The 21,383-nt window shown below is 26.7% G+C and overlaps 2 protein-coding genes and 1 long non-coding RNA gene across 4 annotated transcripts in view; 2 read left to right on the plus strand and 1 right to left on the minus strand.

Moving 5' to 3' along the window:
• Nucleotides 1-3,078, plus strand: part of LOC136079289 (uncharacterized) — a 32,270-nt gene extending 29,192 nt beyond the window's left edge. Inside the window, exons 4-5 of the mRNA XM_065795022.1 lie at nt 247-352; nt 2,937-3,078. Coding sequence (XP_065651094.1) covers nt 247-352; nt 2,937-3,078 — 248 coding nt within the window. The remainder of the gene's footprint in view (nt 1-246; nt 353-2,936) is intronic.
• LOC105846055 (interferon-induced very large GTPase 1) overlaps nt 1-17,545 on the minus strand; it is a 140,135-nt gene extending 122,590 nt beyond the window's left edge. The window contains exon 1 of one of the 2 annotated variants that reach the window (XM_065795866.1): nt 17,371-17,545. The gene's annotated coding sequence lies outside the window, so the exon portion shown is untranslated. The remainder of the gene's footprint in view (nt 1-17,370) is intronic. The other variant, XM_065795867.1, reaches the window with a different exon arrangement.
• On the plus strand, nt 14,752-16,737 carry LOC136079686 (uncharacterized). The gene is made up of 3 exons (XR_010638128.1): nt 14,752-15,958; nt 16,052-16,129; nt 16,406-16,737. It is a non-coding gene; the product is annotated as an uncharacterized LOC136079686 (long non-coding RNA).
• Nucleotides 17,546-21,383: the final 3,838 nt, after the last annotated feature.

Raw genomic sequence — 21,383 nt, forward strand, 5'->3', positions numbered from 1 at the left:
ATTGTAAAAGGATTATCGCACAGCTGTCAACTGACTCTGAAAAGAGCAAGAAAATTTACTTTGTGTGTTGGACCATCTTCATTTAAACAATTCTCATTTTCAGTTTTACCAACTAGTTTTTCTTTTGTCATTTCAAATAAGCCAGCTTGAACCAAAATGTTTATTTTTAAACAAAATCGTTCAGCTTTACAATTAATTTTCATTCACCAACTATTTTTTAATAAATAATTTTTTTTTTTTTTACAGATGGTTTTTTTGGAGATGAATATTTTTATCTTAAAACTCCAACAATTTCATTGTGGATGGCTTCATCCATATTTTCTGATTTAAAATATCTTCCATCTTGCAAGCAGTAAAATTTACACTATCATTATCTGTAATTTTTAAATAGTTTTAATATTTTTGATTCATTATTGTTAATATACTTTTAACTATTTTTTTAAATTTAATGCTTAAATTTAGTTTTTTTCAAATAATTTGTAGATTTTAAATGTATATATATACAATCCATCGTTCGGACAGTTCTAATATTTGTTAACCAAATTAACAGTGAACTTTCTAACTTTTTTTTTTATATAAACTTCAGTGAAGTTATTATAAAAAAAAACCCGAGTGAGGTTTCAATATTTTTTAAATTCAAAATACATTTTTGTGAACTTGTTGTATCAGTATTGTAGGTATCTACAATCTTCTGGTGTTAAAACTGTTCTCTGCAGGGAAGCATTATATAGGCATATGACATGTATTTAGAATAGTTTCCTTTTCTCAATAAGGCTCTAACACCTGTTAAAGTTCCTTATCAACATATCTCTTCAAGTTAATAGATTTTTTTTTAATTTATATTCATATTATCTGATTAATCATGTTCACAATATGAACAAGGTACTAAACCTGCTACACTCACTTTTGAAAATGAAAAAGAGGGAATTTTAGATTTTTGCGTTGAGTTAAAAACCATATAAACTCTCTTCTAAATGTTAAAAGACATAATAATTAATAAGTACTTTAATGCATTCAATAGTTTTTGCAGAGAGAGAATTAGATTTATTTTAAGTTCTATGTCATTAGCATAAGCAAGTAATATTTAGAAAAATCCCTCCTAGATTTTATCCAAAATGCATATTTCATATTTTTTATACCAAATTACTAATGTAAAACCTAAACAGTAATGGTGATAAAATATCACCTTTTCATATACTATTTCCTATACTAAAACACACATTTCTCAATAGAACCAGAATTTCATAGAGATTTTAGAAATAATAATGGTTTCAAACAAAAATGAATTCCTTAAATTTTAGATACAAAAAACGACAATTTTTATCTAAAAATTGAAAAGGTTGTTTTTTATGACATTTTGTTAGCAATATTCATTTTTTTTTTTAATGTTTTAGTAGTAAAAAATTATGAATTTTGAAATCACTATAAAGTTCTGGTTCTTTTGAGACCCAGGTTGATATACTTTTAAAGAAAAAAAAAATTCGCTGATATATGGAGCCAGTGTGTAATCATAGGTCATGTGGGTGACCTTTTTCAAAAATTAAATTAAACCAATGACTTTTTAGTTTCTTCCAAACCATAGTTCATCTGTTTTTTATATTGGAAACTGGAGATACCAAAATTTACAAAAAGTAGCATCTCTAATGACTACCTCTAGAGATGTAGTAGTAGATAGCATCCTTTATATAAAATAACTTGTGGGATGCTTCTGTGTGAAACAAAAAATCATTATAATTGTCTGATAATATTTTTGTAACAAAATAATTTTAAACATTATTGATAAAGCTGGGGATACTACAACCACCCTGTAAATGTTCGCATCAGTTAGGTTGGCCACTTTGCACTTCACCGAAGGAATAAAAGAGGATTCAGAGAACTTCGATGGTTATATAAATGCCTATGTCTCTCAAACAGAAATTAAAACAAAATCATCAAGAAAGAATGTAATTAATTTCCACCATATATAAAAACCTCCATACATAAACTCAGGACGAGCTACTTTTTTGACATTTAATATCACCATACTCATGTTAATATCTACATACTCTAACTTAGGAAGCTACATTGGTTTTAGCAAAGTGGACTTTTGTATTTAGTATTTTTTATTGAGTTATTCATTGTCTTTGCAAAGTGTTCTCACATTAGCTTTATCATTTTCTCAAGCAGCTTGTCTAACACTAGCAACTAGCATCGTGGCTTGCAGCTTTTTTTTACTGATATGATTTTACTACTCCAAAACTTTTTTGGATTAGTATTACAAAATTTTTCTGCACACTTATAAGCTTTTATTTGCTCATTATGCGTTTTACAGTATAGCAGAGCTTCTCTAAAAATATCATGTTTGTCTTTGACAACATTATTCCAACCAGGAGTTTTATATTCTGAGTTTATTTCGTTGCTCTCATTCCGTGGTATAGTGTCAGCCACAACAGATTAAATACAATTCATGAGGTCATTATAAAGTATTTCTATATAATGGCTGCTTTATAGGGTGTATAAAGGTATCTTCAATGACATTTATAAACGAATTAAATGGTACATGTATACATTTATAAAGTTTATACATAAGATGTTTAAACTTTTTTGATAAAGGGCTTAGAACTTACTATTACAAATCTGTCATTTAGTAATACTACTAGACAATTTAGGATAAGATTTGTCTTTTTTTATTTCAGATGTGCTTTTAAATGAGCAAGAAAGAAAGACCAGAATTGTTATGATCTGATGCTATATGCTCATAGTATATATCTGTAATACATTTAGATAATATCTATCTTATCATAGGAGTTATAATATAACTGTATTGTATTAATTATGTTAATCACATAATTTACCATTTTTTTATACTATATTTTTGTTTGAATTTATAATATATGTTATGGTGTAGTTATGAGTTGTATTTATTATTATAAAAGTTTTTGGTTTTTGGATTTTAGAAAGCAAAATGTGAGACCTGTTGATGTTGTTTACAATGAAAACTCATATCTGTTAAGTGGAAATGAGTATTTGAATATTTCATACGAAGAAAATCTTGTAAAGGACTCAATTTCACCTGAAATGGAAACTCATTCCCGTTAAAGATAATTTTTTTCTTAGAATCAAGAAAAGATTAGTTACTTTAAGTTTTATTCAACCTCTCATGTAAAGCATGTGATATTTATTTTTGAAAATACTTTTTATATCTTAAATTTAAATCTCTATTTCTATTATTTATTTATTTAAAAGTTAGTGAGAGTTTTACATTTTTTCTATTTAAAGCGGAAGTTACTTTTCAGTTTAAATGTATATATTTAAATATATATATATATATATATATATATATATATATATATATATATATATATATATATATATATATATATATATATATACATATATGTATATATATATACAATGTAATATATATATATATGTATATATATATAATGTAATATATATATATATATATATATATATATATATATATATATATATATATATATATATATATATATGTGTATATATATATGTAATAATATATATATATGTATATATATATATAAAATGTAATATATATATATATATATATACATATATACATATATGTATATATATATATATATATATGTATATATTCAAATAAATATATATTTAAATAAATAAATATATATATATATATATGTATATACATATATAATGCAATAATATATATATATATATGTATATATATATATATATAATGTATTATATATATAAACATATATACATATATATATATATATATATATATATATATATATATATATATATATATGTATATATATATATATATATATATATATATATATATATATATATATATATATATATATATATATATACATATATAAATATATGTATATATGTATATATATATATATATATATATATATATATATATATATATATATATATATATATATATATATATATATATATATATATATATATATATATATATATATATATATATATATATATATATATATATATATATATATATATATACAAATAAAGTTTGAAATATACTTTTAAAGTTGTTGTTTAAATAAAACAACAATTTAAAAGTAAACATTTGTATGTTAGATCTTAGTCAAGTACCATGCTTTGCAAAAAATTGCAATGATTGGAGGGTCGGAACAAAAACACCCTTCAATTTTATCCACCTCCCCACCCCAAACACAGGGGACAATAAGTTGATAAAATTTTTTTTGTACTATTTTTAACTAGACTTATATTTATAGATAAACTTTAATTTTCATAGTCTTATCTCACAGCATTCAAAAATTCAAACCGTAAAAGACTTAAAATCAATGTGTAGAACAATTATATATCTAACAATGCCGCTTAACTATTTGTGATTTGATGAAGAGCTGAAAATATGGAAAGTACTGACCACATTTTGATAGTAATTACATAAAGAAAATTGAATATGATGTAATGGTACTTAAGAACAAGAAAATAAGAGGTAAAGTTAGATGCACTGATCAGATTAGACAATAGTTTTAATTAGTGTTTAAAATAATTAGTTTTGGCAATTAAAATTATTTAAAAAAATTTAATGGTTTTGGCTTTTGTTCATGGTTATGGGACAGTTTTTATTATAAAACAACTTATGCTTCATCATTTAATTTTTTTTTTTTTACTTTGGCGATCTTAAAAAGCTATATAAATAGAGTTGACATTTTACTATCGTCATTGGAATTAAAGTTAGTAAAAAACATTTGTTTCAAACGGGTAAATGTTTTATAGTATTAGACACAAGTGGTGTTATTTTTTGATTGCCATTATTATAATTAATAGCAGAGGATAGTTTGTTTATTCAGTGAAAATAGTAAAAGAAAAATTAATTCATGTTATCAAACTAAAGGTTAATTAATTGTGCAAAATGAAGTTTTGGCATTAAGAAAGAAAAAGTAAACTGAAATTTTCTGTTCACGCAAACTAAACATCAAAGCTTTATGTGTTCTTCTGAAAAAAATAGAAAACCCGTGAAAAATAGTTATGTAAATTAAATAACTAACTAAAAAAGACACAACAAGAAGTTATAATAAATATGGTGATTGAATTGCCAATCAAGTACGAACTTTTGGACTCAACTGAGTTTTAGGTAAACTTAATGAAAAAATTGAAAGAGTAAATAATAAATATGCAGAACGTGTAAATTGAGAGATATTTTATAACGAAGCTAACAAATCTAGCTTAAAACAATATATGAGTCAAGAATCTAAACTGGTAACGGAGTTTAAAAGTGTAAACGATGGTTGATTACTCAATAATGAGTCTTATGATAATGAAGAAGAAGTTATAATGTCCACATTAGTTGAGTCAAGTTTACTAACAACAGGCTTAAAATAAAAAAATGAAACAGATGTTTCAAAAAGAATACAATAACTGAACATATTCTATGTAAACAAATAAGAAGCGTCTTTATACCGTGACTGCAATACTGAGAAAAAATAATTGCAAAATTTGAAAGCTTCATTCAATAATAATTTTGACTTTAAAGCTCATGTTATAATGATAACAGAATATAAGAGTACCCAACATTTAGGGAGATTAACTTGTTTAAGAATGATGAGCTGATAATGAAAAGTGAGAGAGCATACAAAAATAAAAAATCCGCTTTAGATGCTTCAACTTAAAAAATCTACCAAATGAATGCAGAAACATGAGAGGTAGTTGAATTAATGACTGTTCAGCTTAAACACAATCATTTTCTTTACAAAAAAAAAGATGTCAAAGTTAATGATTAGTCGGACTTCTGATGAACCCAAAAAAAGAACATGTTAATTGAAAACTCTCATACGTCTAACATCCAATTACATTCAAAACATGTAACAAACTGCATATTTCTTCAAATGGTACTATTATTCTTCGTAATAGAAATAAAAAAAATTGTGCCCGACGACACGGTTTTCAAATTGGAGAGGCAAAATCGTCAATTTTCAAAAACAGTTCTCTATATCTAGAATTTTCTTTAAAAAAAAATCTTTTACAAAAAAGTGGGAGAGCATGTACCCCGGCCCCTCCTTCCCCTCCCTCCTCATCCTCCTTCCCTCCGTATTTTTGGCTCTAATTAATAGTTATTGGAAGTACAAGATCGCATTTTAATTCTCATGTACTCCCTTATTTATCACAGAAGATTTTATTGTCAGCATGATTAGCAAATTGATTTGTATAAAACACTTGGAAATCCAGCTTACATCATTAGATAAAAATTCTTAAATTAGAAATATATACACTAAGACTCAAAACTTCAAAGCAGTTAGTTGGACAATAGTGTCAAAAAGGTTGAGACATCTGTTAAACATTGATATACAAAACATTTGACAAAAACCAAAATTCATTTTTCTAACCGGTGTGGATCATTCTAGCTGTATCGTGCATTTAAGGAGTTGTAAAATTGGATTTTATGAGCCAGTTCCCCAAATAACACTACTTGGATAGATATATATTTGTGGTTTTATCAAATTTCTTAAAACCCATTTCACCACGTAAGTGCTAATTAAAAAAGACATTAAAAATGAAAACAACCCAATAAAAAAGTTTTGAGAAATTAAATGTAGGAGATTAAGATATGTAATTACCAAAAAAAATAACAAGCTTCGATGACGTTACATTCTTGAATTTTAGATGGAAAATGGAAGATGTAGTCTTGGATTACCACAGAAAAAAATAGACTTAGATTATAACTATAATTGGATTTATAATTACATTATAATATTCTGTACAATGGCATTAAGCCATATACCAAAAACTTTGAGCTATGTAATAAAAGTCTTTGAGCTGAATTTAAAAATATTATTGGTTAAACATGATGAAATTTAGCGCTTTATAATTGTTAATAACTCAAAAACATCTCATACTTTTTAATCTTACTTTAATCTTATTTCTCATTTGCTGATTTTTAAGTGTGAAAGTGTTGTCAAAATCATTCCCTTTAAGTTAATACCATAAGTTTTCCCCTCACTTTCCCTTAAAGGAGCAGTGGTATTGGTTTCTATCTTTTTTTTTTTTTTTTTTTTTAACCATTTTTTTAAATTTAAAATAATTTAATTGGTAATATTAACATTAATAAAAAAAAGGATTTTTAAACTAACCGCTCAAGTTCTTTAGCCGCTTTAAAGTTAAAACTGTTGCACTAGTTGTGGAAGCACATTGAGTTTAACTGCTTTTTATAAAATCACAAAATAAAGCCTTTTATACAATAGTTCATAGGTATTACTTATAACACCTTTTTTACCTTATAGTCGACTTTAAGAGCTGAAAGTTTCACTCAAGCTACCTGCACATAATAATAACGATTTTACTTTTTCACACGTTAAACTTCAAAACAAAAATTTTTGAGATACTCTAGTCTGCAACATACAATTGTAAATCTACTAAAGATATTTTATTTATGTTTAAATTTATCAGTCACCTAACTATAAAGTTTTGTAAAAGTTTTACAATAATTTTGATAATACCTATTTCATCTGGCTTGTGGATATAGCAATATTTAAGAATTGGAATACATAAAAAAGAAGTTACCAATAAGTTTGATAGCAAAATAAAAATATAACTGGAGAGTCTGATGTATTTTAATTTAATTACTAGTATACGATATCAACTCATTGCCATTTGATGCTCAATTTGTAAAAAATAACATGTCAAAAAAAAATGTAAATAAGTAACCTTTGGCTTTGAAAGCTGTTAAAGCAACTTTTATAGATGAAACAGTGAATTCAGAGGTTAATAAACATAAATAACTCAGTTGTACAGAAAAACTTATTTTTATGCATACATTCCCGCTGAATGTCATAGTAATGGCATTCAGTTGGAATGTATGAATAAAAATGGCTTTCAAACTCAATTGAAGTTCTTAAAGTAATCCCGTGCTGAGCATATAAGTTTAGATTCTGGAGAACCACCTTCAGGGAAAACTCTTAGAGTTGGAATGCTGAACCTGATTTATACAAAAAAAAACTTTTGATAAAAAAAAAATGGCAACAATATTCAATCTGTCTGGTTTTTTATCACTCTACATCATTTATATTAAAATTGTTATGAAGTAATCGTAGATTTATGGACTCGATTATCATGATAAAATTTGAGATAAAAATGGTAATGATGTTAGTCAGTTCTTTCAAGAAACAAAAGATCTTTAAATGATTAACATTCCCAGAGGCTTTCAAATAACTTCAACTGTCACAAGTAGATCAATACATATTTTTACATATTGTTAGCTATATGGTGTTACTATATTAACAAGCTTGTGGAAAAAAATGTACATGGTGTAATAGTCTAAATGTTTTGTGGTGGACTAGAAGTCTAAAATTTAGACCACTTGTTGTAATTGTATCACACTAATTCAATTAAAAAACTGAAACTAAAACAAAATAAGTACATAACTCTGAAATTATAATAGTTTAAGTTAAAAAGCGAACATCAGTGAAGGAACGGGAGAAACAATATAGGGTGGAATGGATCAATTTTTTTAAGTTCTTTAGTAGAAAATTTTCCCCATATTTACATCAAATTCACGCAAAGAGCGTGACTTCAAAAAAATTGTGTCTTTTTTAGTTTAATACCTTAAAATGGCTTTTTATAAACTAGAATCCATTAAAGTGAAGGTGAATGGACAGAGGATAACCTTAGTTAGAATTATGCTTTTAAGAAAATTTGTTGTGGCAAATTAACACATCAAAGGAATTTCTGATCTCACAAATATGGAACGATTATTTTTATTAAACAATTTATTTTATTTTCATACTGTAATAGCATTAAGTAAGTAAGCATATTTGAAAATAAAACAATATTTTTTTTAATATTGACATATTTACTTTGCATTAGATTTCTAAATATTATTTTCACAAAAAAAAACTCTTGAATAAATATTAAAAACAGAAGACTTTACCGAAAAATGTTAACAGACAAAAATTATATGTAAGAAACAAATAAAATAATAACAAAATTAATCAGTCAATAACCAGTCAATATAACCTTTTCTTAGTTTGTCTTTATTGTTTATTTAATTAGATAAATGTTGAATGAAAAGTTAGTTTGTTAAGTGAGGGATTTTCCTATTTAAAGTGGAGCACTTCTTTTACTTTTAATTTATGTTTAGTTGAAGCAGTTGATTCAAAATCTCAAATGAATTACATTTTTGCAGGTTTTTACAGTTAATGGATGTATTTATATGTTGTTATATAAGAGATTTTTTATCAGTGCCAAGGCTTTCTTTTCCACCATAAATTTCAAATTTTTTGTTGTTCATTAAGATGGTTTATTACCTAACAAGTATTTTTGATATAAAGTTTTTGGGCTTCATTTTTAGAATTAAAGATAGCAATTATGTCATCCACATACCGTTTATAAATAAATGTTTTAAAAGAGGGACAGATATTACCCTAAGTTTGTTCATGAAACCTGATAAAAGTATTAGCTAAGTTTGTTCATGAAATCTGATAAAAGTATTAGCTAAGATGGGGCGCTGAAAGGAGAATCCATTGCGACAACACCATGTGTTTGATTGTAATATTATCCGTCAAAGAAAATGGTAAACGAGATGTTGAAATTCGTAGTAGTTGAACGAGTTTTTAGAAAATTGTTTTAAGAACTTTTATATAAAACCATCAATATAGCAACTGGTTTCTTCAATTTTTTTAAAGATAAAAATCTTTTAAAGAATAAATCAGTTGCAATGTTGATGGTTTTTCTTAAGTAGTATGTTTGAAAATAAACTTTCAACATCATAAGAAATAATAAATTTATTATTTAGATTACTTTGCTTCAACTCTTCAACAAATTAAAATGAGAAATTTAAACTGAAATGCAAAATTGTTTCGGTATATGTGGAGACAATAAATGAGAATAATGTTTGGCAAGGTTGAAGTTGTATGCTCCAATTGTTGATATTATGGCTCCAAAAGTTGGAAAAGAATTATCTTTACTAAGTTTGTGCATCTTAGGTGACGCATAAATTTTTGCTGCTTGGGATCCTACATTGTAAATTTATTTTTCAAAATAGTATATCACTTTATCAAGTTTTCAAAGATACCCTTGTAAAAGATAAATTTCTTTTTTTTTTTTATAATAGGGTTCTCTTTTATTTCTTACCACTTAGCCTTATTAATTATAATAATATGTGAAGATTTCATTTAGTTAATTTTATTTTTAAAATAATAAATCATTTCTCTCTTGACTGGTTATGTGTTTTAAGATTTTGTCCAGATGGTTGTCGTGAAAGTTTTTTGTTTAAAATCAAGATACCGTGGATTAAAGCTAGCTTTGATGTGTTAAATGATTTAATTTTAGTGACAAAAACTTTTAATATGCATAAGTCTTATTACAAATTGACTAAAAATGCAAAAAGAAGAACCATCAGTTATTTGACTAAAACAAAATGAGTTTGAAATTGAATTAAAAATTTTTTTTGAGCTAGCAATTCTAATCTCAAAAATATAATCAGTAAAGATAAGAAAAAGTTGCTATTAAGTATAAAAAAAAGGTAGTCAAGGCTTTTAGTTAAATAATTTAGCGCTGGTTTAACCTCTGTTAATTTATTCAGGAAAAAAATTGTTCACAGTTTAAAAGCTTGATAGACGAAACACCCTTTAGTGAACTTATAGAGACGATTCTAAGCGAGGACTCTTAAATTGAATCTGATTCCGATCCAAGTGGTTGGTATGACATAGATGTCTCTGAAAACTCAAATACTGTAATTGCAAAAATTCTGAAAGATATTTATACTGGTAATGTTTCACTTACTACTGCAGCCTGTGATATGTCACTAAATGTTTTACAGGAGGTAGCATCGGCAATTTTATACCAATCAGGTGTTGATCTTAAATAAAATAAAAGCAGTTGTCAACTGCTTATAGAAATAGAAAAAGAAAATGAAAACATGTCAATCATTACAAAAGACGATGTTGAGTTAATGCATCTCCATATTCATCTACAATTCATTTTGATGGCAAGACCTTGTTTGAGCTAAACAAAGGAAAAGTATTGAAGAGGGATAGAAGGGCTGTTTTAGTTAACATTAATGGAGATACTTACATACTTGGAGTACCTCCATCCATTGGTGAAGATAACAGAAATTCTTGTTTACTTCTTATAACAGAAATTCTTGTTTACTTCTATGCAAAATGGTACCTATAATCTGAGCATGTCATTAAAGCTCCGTTTCTCAACCTTACGGCCATACATCAAATGCATCTGTAAAAGAATGTATGTAAAAAGCCAATAGCTGCTGATGCTGTATTAAAGTCTCAGTACAAACATTGTTGGCATTTGGATTCAACCATAATGCCTCAAGCTATGCAAGATGACGAGTTAACATTAGAGGAGAAGGTAAAAATTGCATCAGCAATCCTGTTATTTGATATGCCGAGCTCTGACTATTGTAAGCCTGAGAACATAGTTGATATCAAACAAAGTAAAAGTTGGTATAAACTTTATAAAATGAATGCAAATATTTGTAAAAATCCACAACCTTTGTCTGTCTTGGTTATTGACTTTTCTTACCCAATTTTTGTTATGATTGGGCTTGGTAAGCAACAAGTTAAAATGTGATACAGTAAAAGATAAAGAGATAATCTTGATAATTGATTAGGTTGTCAAATGTTTTTTGTTTTGTTATAAAATTTCATCTATACATTTATCTTTTCATTTACCCTTACTCATTTTGATTTTTCAGTATATGTATATATACTATATATATATATATATATATATACATATATATATATATATATATATATATATATAATTGTATATATATATATATATATATATATATATTTTTATATATATATATATATACATTTATATATATATATATATATATATATACATATATATATATATATATATATATATATATATAAATATATATATATATATATATATATATATATATATATATATATATATATATATATATATGGATTTTCAAAATACTTGTAGCTATTAAGCTGTTATGTAAATGACAATAAGGTTGTTAAACTTTTGATAATTTTTGTGTGTTATGTTATAGATAATATATAAAGCAAAACAAAAATTGCTCTTCTTCAAAAAAATGAAGAGCAAACTTTCAATAAAGTTAATCTGTTTAAATCTTTGTTTAAAGAAGTTTCAAATGTTTATAACCTTCATGAAGATGATTTCGATAAATCAGACCTTACCGACTTTAAGAATAAGTTGTCTCTTTTTAAAGCAAAAGTGGAAGCAAAGTTAGATAAGCATAATATTAACTATGACAGATTGATTTTAATAGAGAGTGTTTGGCTGCAGGTAAAGAAACAGAATTATTTGTTAATAATTTTCTTAATGCAATCATTCTATTTAATTAAGTTTCTATTTACAGGTGGAGTTTTTCCCAATTTTGATGAAAGAGTTAAATTTAAAGAAGTTCCAGGTAGAATAAATAAAGTTTGGAAAAATCTTAGTAAATGAAGCAAAAGAGCTAAAATTGCCCATTTAGCTGAAAACAATCACGAAGCATTGGCCTCAGCTTTTTTAAAAAGTTCAGCAACTGAATCCAACATTAATAGAAACAATTTTATCTTTATAGTGAAGAAGGCTTTGGATCCAGATAAAGCAAATAAAATTAGGAAAAACATTTCTCTGCATGAACCTGTTAAAATGAAAGTTGAAGATGCCTACTGCCTAAAAATTCAAAGTGATCTGTCCGGTGAACAATATCAGATAATCAGTAATAGCTCCTTGTTACAAAATGCAAACATCTATCGTCTTTTCAAAAAATTTTAACTGAAAAAAAGTAATGCTATGCTGATAAAATGATTTTTTCAGAATCATTTTGCTCCCTTCAATTTCTTTTTAATCACACACTGTGTAAAATCTTGCGCCTAAATAGTTGCAATAAAATATTTTTTAAATTGTTGGTTAAAGATATCAATCAACATTATGCGGTTATGGAATTATGGGTTTCAAAGGCGGTTTTGATGGAGCGTCTAGCCAGAGTCTGTATGAACAAAAATATTTAGATACAACTCTAGATGAAGTTATTAGAAACAAAGAGAGTATTTTCCAAACATATAATGTGCCTTTAAAACTGACTATTATTAATACAGTAATATGGTGCAACAAAAAACCATTTAGTACACATTTCTGCAGACCAGTTTATTTGCAGTACAAAAAGGAAACAGATGTGCTATTTAAAGAAGAAGAGAAACAATTACGAATTGAGATTCAGAAACTTGACTCGTTTGTAGTACGTTTAGAGTCAGAACCGACAAAGTCATCTATGATGACAGCTATGACAAAGACATCTATGACAGCTATGACAATGACAGCTATGACGATGACAGCTATTACAAAGACAGCTACGACAAAGACATCTATGATGACATCTATGAAGTCATCTATGATGACATTACAAAGTATAATTTGGATTTGACTATGTTTGATGGAAAGGTTGTCAATGCACTGACAAGTACTACCTCTTTTTAAAGCTGTAATGTATGTTCAGCAAAGCCAACAGGGATGAATGATATTAAAATGATTAGATCTAAATATGTCAATAAAGAAGCTTTATTTTTTGTTCTTTCACCACTTCACTGTTGGATAAAATGCTTTTAGTACATTCTTCACATTGGATATAAATTGAAAATAATGTCATTTTATGCTGAAACCTCTGAGCAAAAAGAATCAGTTAAAGAAAGAAAAGCATTTATCCAAAAGAAAATGATGGAAGAACTAAGTCTTACTGTTGACATGCAAAAACAAGGTTTTGGAAACACTAATGATGGTAATACTGCCCAAAGAGCCTTTGAGGAATGAGATACCTTCTCTGGGATAACTGGTGTAGATGTTGACGTCATTTTTAGACTTTTTTAGACAATTTTAAAGGCAGTTTGTTCAGGATATGATTTAGATCCAAGGTCTTTTCAGAATTATTGTAATGATACAGCAGATAAAACTCTTTCTGAATATAACTGGTATGTTATTCCTCCAAGCGTTCACAAACTTTTAGAACATGGTTTACAGATTGCCGATGCATTAGAACTTCCCATTGGATTTTATTCAGAAGAATCACTAGAGGCTCTTATCAAAGAGATTAGAAATGCAAGAATAAACCATTCATGCAAAATTTCAAGGATAAATGTTATGAAAAACCAGTTTAACTATCTTATGATAAGGAGTGATCCAGTTATATCGAGCATCCAATTCACTAACCATAGACGTAAAAATGGGAAATTGCTTCCAATAAAAGTTCTTTCTCTTCTTAAACAGTCGTGATTTTTTTGTGAAATTTTTATTTATAATTAAATTCGCCATCAAAAATTAAACTTTTCTATGAATTAAAATTTAAAATAGTTATAATGGTAATGCTCTGAGTATATCTATTATATACTTTTTGTTGATGTCTGAATTTTTTTTTATTAACGATAGTTCTTTCAATCATTGTTATGCATATCAAAAATTTGAAAAACTGAAAATGAAAATTTTCTATGAGTTAAAATTTAAAATATTATAATAGTAATGCTCAGAGCATTCTTTTATATACTCTACATAATAAACTTGTTTATCAACTTGATAATAACTTAATAATAAGTTAATAATATGTAACCAAGTAAAAAATTTATCCTTCATAAAAATATTTAATGAAGTTACATTAAAAGTATACAAAAATGCAGAATAAAATCAAGACAATTTCAAAATTTAATGAACATAACTTCGAAATTCATGAATTAGAAATAAAACAGAAAACAAAATAAAAATATATAAGTAATAATAATATTTAATATAAACAATTATGAAGATCTAATAATATAAAGATAAAATTTGAAACTTCAAACACTTTCAAACATTTTTTTTTCTCACAAAGCCTGCTTACCTCAGCCAAATAAAAAAAAAAATAATATTTAGTGTGTTTAAATATCCTAAAAACACAATAATGTAGAATAAACATAAACTTACTTCATTTTGCTTAACATTAAAAAAAAATTTTATGAAACATTTTAAAAATTTTATAGTTGATAAAATATATTTCATAAAAATAATATTTATTAGTAGGTATAAATATATAAATAAAACAGTATAAAAAAATGTTAACAAACATCTTAACTTGCAATGTGTGACAGGCTACACATCAGTGTTGAACGTGTTTAACTGAGAACTGCATTCAAATTATTTTATGAAGTAAGTTTATGTTTATTCTGCATTTTTGTATACTTTTAATGTAACTTCATTAAATATTTTTATAAAGGATAAATTTTTTACTTGGTTACATATTATTAACTTATTATTATGTTATTATCAAGTTGATAAACTTGTTTATTATTGGTTATTATTGAAATACAGTGTTATTATTGAAAGACCTCCAGAAATGTAAAGACTGGTACTAATGTGAATAAAATGTATAAACAGCTACAAAAAAGTATTTAAGGAATTATGATTAGTATTTTCAAACGACTATTTGATTATGTTGCATTATATAAGTAATGAACTGAAGTGCTCACAAATTTTCTATTTTTACAGATTAAAATGATTTATATTAATAATTTTTCATACAAATGTTGGTGTATATCTTAAAAAACTGTGTTTCTCTCGTTTTTATTCATTTATATCCATTTATATGTTGCATGTTTAAAAACAAAAACAATTTGTAGTTTGTTTTTCAAAGTTGATAAACATCTGATACAAGGTATCAGATATACTTTGTATGAAGTTATAGTAATCTTATACAAAGTACCAGTTTATTAAAAACCTTAATGTTTGTGTTAAGGTTATCTAAGTAAAGCCATGATCCAAGCAGGGATGCGGAGTCCCAAAAGGACTCCGGATTTGTATGTCACAAAATGATTACTTCAAGTATTGTGAATTTCAAAATAGGTATCACAGATGTAATGACTTGGAGAGCTGGTCAGTTTTTATTAAAAAATTTGTGCAGGCAAACATCAAAAAGAATGTATAAGCAACAAATTTTTAGGTTTCATTTTATTTCTGAAAATCCTTTTGCATTTTGATTATATCTTGATTTCAGAAATTATATTTGTTCAAATTAATTAATATATTTTTTTAGACTTGGATTTTATTTACATCATTTCAAGATATTTTCATATAACCTTCAGGAAAAAGATAAGATATTCAAAATATGAAAGTAATTTTTTTCTATTAGTTTTTATCAATAGTACCTGTTATAAAAATATCAATAAGATGACACCTTACTTGTAGATGTTTATAGTAGTTCTATTGGTTTAAGGTTAAGTTAAGGTTAGCTATTTAATCCACAATACATTTAAAGCTAGGCTGTTCAACAAGCTATGCAAACTACAATGTGTGTAGATTTATGAAATAGAATTTACAAATCGAACGAAAATAGAACATGTATGATAATTTGATAGGACAGTAGTAATTTTTTATTTTTATTTTTTAGGTATTGGAAGGCGTACAGCCTTGACGACTTACTTTCCTGCATCGAAATCAAAAGAACCTTCAACTACAAACCAACTTAAAATAATTTTTATAGCAGCATTTTCTAAGAAGAATTTTATTTGTTAATTAGATTAATTATATTTCATAATTTCTTTAAATTAATTTTGGAGATTGTTTAACTCTGGTGTTTTACAAAATTTTAAGTTGAAAAAATTATTTTACATATAGATTTTTAGTTTTTTAATAATTAACTTTTATTCAGAAGTACAATTATAATTGTAGTGTCCAATTTTGTAATGTTTTTTCTGCAAATATCAATTTGATATTATGTTATCAATGTGTAAGTATAATCTCAAGATATAATTAAAAAAATGGTAGGATGAGGTACATTAACATACACTTTGTTTTCTTATAAATAAAATTCAAGTTTAGCGCAAAATGTCTGTACCGATAGAAACCACTCGCAAAAACTTCTGGTATTGATTGGTCTATTAAAATTTTACTGCTATTTTTACATGGTTTCCACTTACTATGATTGGAAGTGAGAAAACACGCAAACTGGCAATCGGGATATTTTTAAGCAAAAATTAACGCCGTGGTAATTTGACTTTTGATAACATTTTAGGTGTGAAGTCTATGAAAAACAGATTAAAGAGTTTTGAGAGAAAAATAGTTCGTACGCGGCTATTTAATGCTTTACCCTATTTAATTACAAAGTATAACAAGAATGACTCTGCAGCATATTAGGCCGGGTGAATAAAAAAAAGCAATTACTTTTGCTCAGCGTTTTTGGAGTAATTGCTCAGCTTTACGTGAATAAAATTTTTAGCAATATTTCTCAAATTTTTATTCGCGTAAAGCTGAGCAATCACTTCAAAAATGTTAAGTAAAAACATATGCTTTTTTTTATTCACCTAGCCTATTACTGTTTTTTTTTTAAAAAAATCTTAATTAAAAAAAAATTACCTTCCATCGTATAGACTTTCACACAACTTTTATTTATGTTGATTATAAACGTTATACATTTTATATATTATATAATATACTTTATATTTTTAATTTCTACTTCATGTCGATACTTTTGTGACTTAACTCTTAAATAACTCTTGCAATACAGACAATGCCACAGAATAAAAAGAAAGTAAAAGTATCGCATGAGAACTATATTAAGTAACTATTTATTTGCTAACGATTTGTTTCTATCAAATAATGGCTAATATATGATGTAAAACAATGTTTGTTTGAATCTAATGTAAACCAGGTTTACAAAAAACAGTTTAAAGCATGCTGGGACGTAAATTTTTTTAGTAAAAGTTGACATTAATTCAAGAACGGTAAGTAGGGAGTCATAAGTGGAGTCTTTTCAGAAATTTAGTGTAATAAATGAATAAAAATACGGCAAGAACTAATTTGAGTAACTAATCAACTTTTTGCAATCAGTAAAAAATAAAAAGTACTTCATTCAAGTTTTTTTTGCGTTGAGAAGATGTCTAATATAAAAAACTCAAGCATTGATCCTCAAGGTTCACCATTTAAGATATTATGCAGAGACTATATCACATTGGTTGACTTGTTGACGTCTGCTTATTGTATAACTTTTTATCCACTCTGATAATTTTTAAATTACATTTATTTCTTGACATGATTTACTGACATTGATTACATGGTTTACATACATTAATTAATTTGATACTATTATTATCAAATTTACGTTGCTAAGCTTGAAACTTAAATCCTCCATTTCAATTAGAGTGCATCTACCCCTTGTGTAAAATATTTCAACTTTTTTTGAAAAAAAAAAAACTTTTGTTTGATCTTTTTGAATTATAGTTTAAATAATAATTAAGTTTAAATAAATCATCAGTTGTCTCTATATTAACGTTACTTAAGCTTTTCGAAACAAACGTAAAACTACACTGCACAAATTAAGCGCGAAAAAGCAAATTGTGTGTGGTCCAACTATTGTTATATGTGGTTCTGCGCAAAACGCGGTGGGGGTTAAGTATTTTATGCTTACAAAACCAATGCGTTATTTTTTTTTTTTTTTACAGTTTTATACGTTTATACTGTTTTTTTAGCTTCACATCAGGGAGCAAAGCACATATTGCTGCAGAGTTCCGCTTTGCGTTAATCATTTTGAATAATGTGTTCAAGGTAAAGAAATAATACATGCTTTTGATAATAATGCTATATTTCCCTTTGCTAAAAATATTTATAAGGAGTTTAAAGATGAGGAGCTTTAATTATAAACTATCTGTTGGAAATGAAACTATCACAATAACTCTACTTGTGGCTTCAGTATTGACTCTTGTGGTGTTACCGATTAACAAATTATTGCTTTTCTTTAATTGATATTAGTCAAATATTTTTAAAATGTTGTCAATGCATTTCTATTAGATTGAGTCGCAGATACGCGAACTTAGCGGTTATAATTTCATAGTACAAAAGTACGTATTTTTTGTTTTTAATATATAGAATTTTATTTAAATTCAATGGTCTAAAAACTTGGAAATTACAGAATTTTTACATACATGCATACACACACACACACACACACACACACACACACACACACACACACACACACACACACACACACACACAGATATATATATATATATATATATATATATATATATATATATATATATATATATATATATATATATATATATATATATATATATATATATATACATATTATGGGCGTTAAGTAGTCGTTGCTTTCATTAACTAGTTTACAAGTTATGCTTCCCATCTCTTATAAGACGCAATGTTCGTTGGGTAAAACTATTTTTGTCGTATTTGATGTGGGTTAAACCCGAAGTTGATGTTTTGTCTTATTGTTATTTTAGATTTATTTTTTGTTTTATGTATAGCGGAAGATTTGGGTTTCGTAGAATTTGATTTAAGATTTTTATACATATATTGTCAATGCATGTATCAGTGTTTTCGATGTTATACTTTGTTCTCACAATTTCTCTTCTAATACCTATAGATTTTAGCGTTTTAAGATGTATATGCTGTATTCCGTGGTTTATTTTGGTACTGCTTGCACACGGTAACGGTGCACTATGGATCAATTGACTAAGTCCAAATTTTCGGTATATTTTTACTAGTATTTTGGTATAAAAATCTAGTTTTTTTAGGCTTTTAATTAGGTACTGAGCTCAGAAAAATTTGGGCTTAATGCGTTGCAATAGTCGGTTGGTGTTTATTTTTATATTTAAATCCAATCCTAGGTATTTATATGATAATACATATTCGAGAGGTTTGGAGTTGATGGAAATAATTGGTGGTGGGCGTGTGTCAAGTTTATTACTAGGTATGCTCATAATTTTGCATTTTGTTATGTTTAATAACATTTTGTTTTTGATGCACCAGTAATTAACTTTGTCGCAAATTTCTTGTGGTTGGGTTGAGTGGGCTAGGTCTACGACAATATATGCAAGGATGTCATCAGCAGTCAAATATATTGTTTATATCAAGTATGAAGAGTACAAAGAGAACGGGTCTGAGTGCACTGCCTTGGATGATTCCACAGGTCGTCGTTCTGTTGCTACGCTTTTTAGTATAATATAAATTTGCTGAAATAAGTCATTTAGGAAGATATACTGAAAATTTGGTAAGAAGAAGCTTGTCAAAGGCTTTAGCAATTTCGATGAATATTGCAATTAAATTTTTCTTTTTGTCTATAGCAAGATGCCAGTCTTTTATGACACGTGCGATTACATCCATGGTGCTTTTACCTGGAAGAAAGCCATATTGATTGTTGTCTTCTAAGATGGTGTGAGTATGGTGAATAATAAACTTGGTGACATTTCTTTCTAATGTCTTGCAGAGTTGGGATGTGAGAGAGATTGAACTGAAGTCTGACCGTTTTTCTTGGGTTTGTTAATTTAATAATAGGTGTTATTTTTGCAAGTTTCCATTGATAAGGCGTAAATGAGTGAGACAAACACTAGTTAGACAGAAAACTTGGAATATCGGAGATTTCAAGACAAACGCATTCGAGGTAGATCTGATCGGGTCCAGCTGATATTTGTTTTAAGTTTTTTAAAAGGTTTGAAACAATGCCTGTAGTAAAAAGAAAGCGTTCGTTTTGATGGTTTGATTTAGTTAAAAAGCGAGATATGTCTGGCTGCTTTAAATCATCGAGCGTTCGTAAGTATCATATCTAAAACACGGTTTGGTCTTGTTGGTTGGTTATTTAATTGGTGAATACTGTGCATTAATTAAACTTTTGGTGTTGACACCGTTTAAGTCACCAGTTACATGTATTAGAGGTTTTTTATTGAGTGTATTGCTTGAGATAATATTTTTGATTTGATGTAGGAGCTTGTAGATTGATGATTTTTGCTTGTTCGCTACCCACTATGGTATGTAAGCGCATTTATTTATGCTTGTTAGTTTTCTTACTCTTAAAGTAAACAGTCAGATTTTCATTTTAAAGGAATTATTCAAAGTTCTGCTCTATTTTTTTTTATTGTATTTACGTTTCTTTAAAACACATGTTTCATATATTACAAGTTGTGGAGTTATAGTTGTTTGCAAAACTTTGCTAGCTCATAGAAACTTAAATGAACTTGTTTTACTAGAAACTTAATAGAAACTTAAGATAGCTTGTTTTACTAGTTAAAGTGCAGTTTGTGGAAACATTCTGTGTTGTTTTTTTATCTATCCCAGTGAACATGCCGGTTGCGGACCATCATTTGAAATATCGCTGCTGGCGACATTTCAGATGATGCTGATCTCTATAATAACTGGATAGCACATTTCTAAATGTACATAGTTGAATATACCAGTTAAAACGGGCTTTGTTTATCCTATTGTTAGAATTTTTTTATAAACTAGCCAACTAATAAATGCACACTTTTTCTAAATAAAGGCGCGTTAAAAAGAATATCTACAAAAAAATTGTTGGTCTATCCTTGTTTTTAGCAATTACTTGGTCTTAATTGTCACATATTTGGCTGTGG

The sequence above is a fragment of the Hydra vulgaris genome, chromosome 04 (assembly GCF_038396675.1).
Source record: "Hydra vulgaris chromosome 04, alternate assembly HydraT2T_AEP".
Taxonomy (NCBI): Eukaryota; Metazoa; Cnidaria; class Hydrozoa; order Anthoathecata; family Hydridae; genus Hydra; species Hydra vulgaris.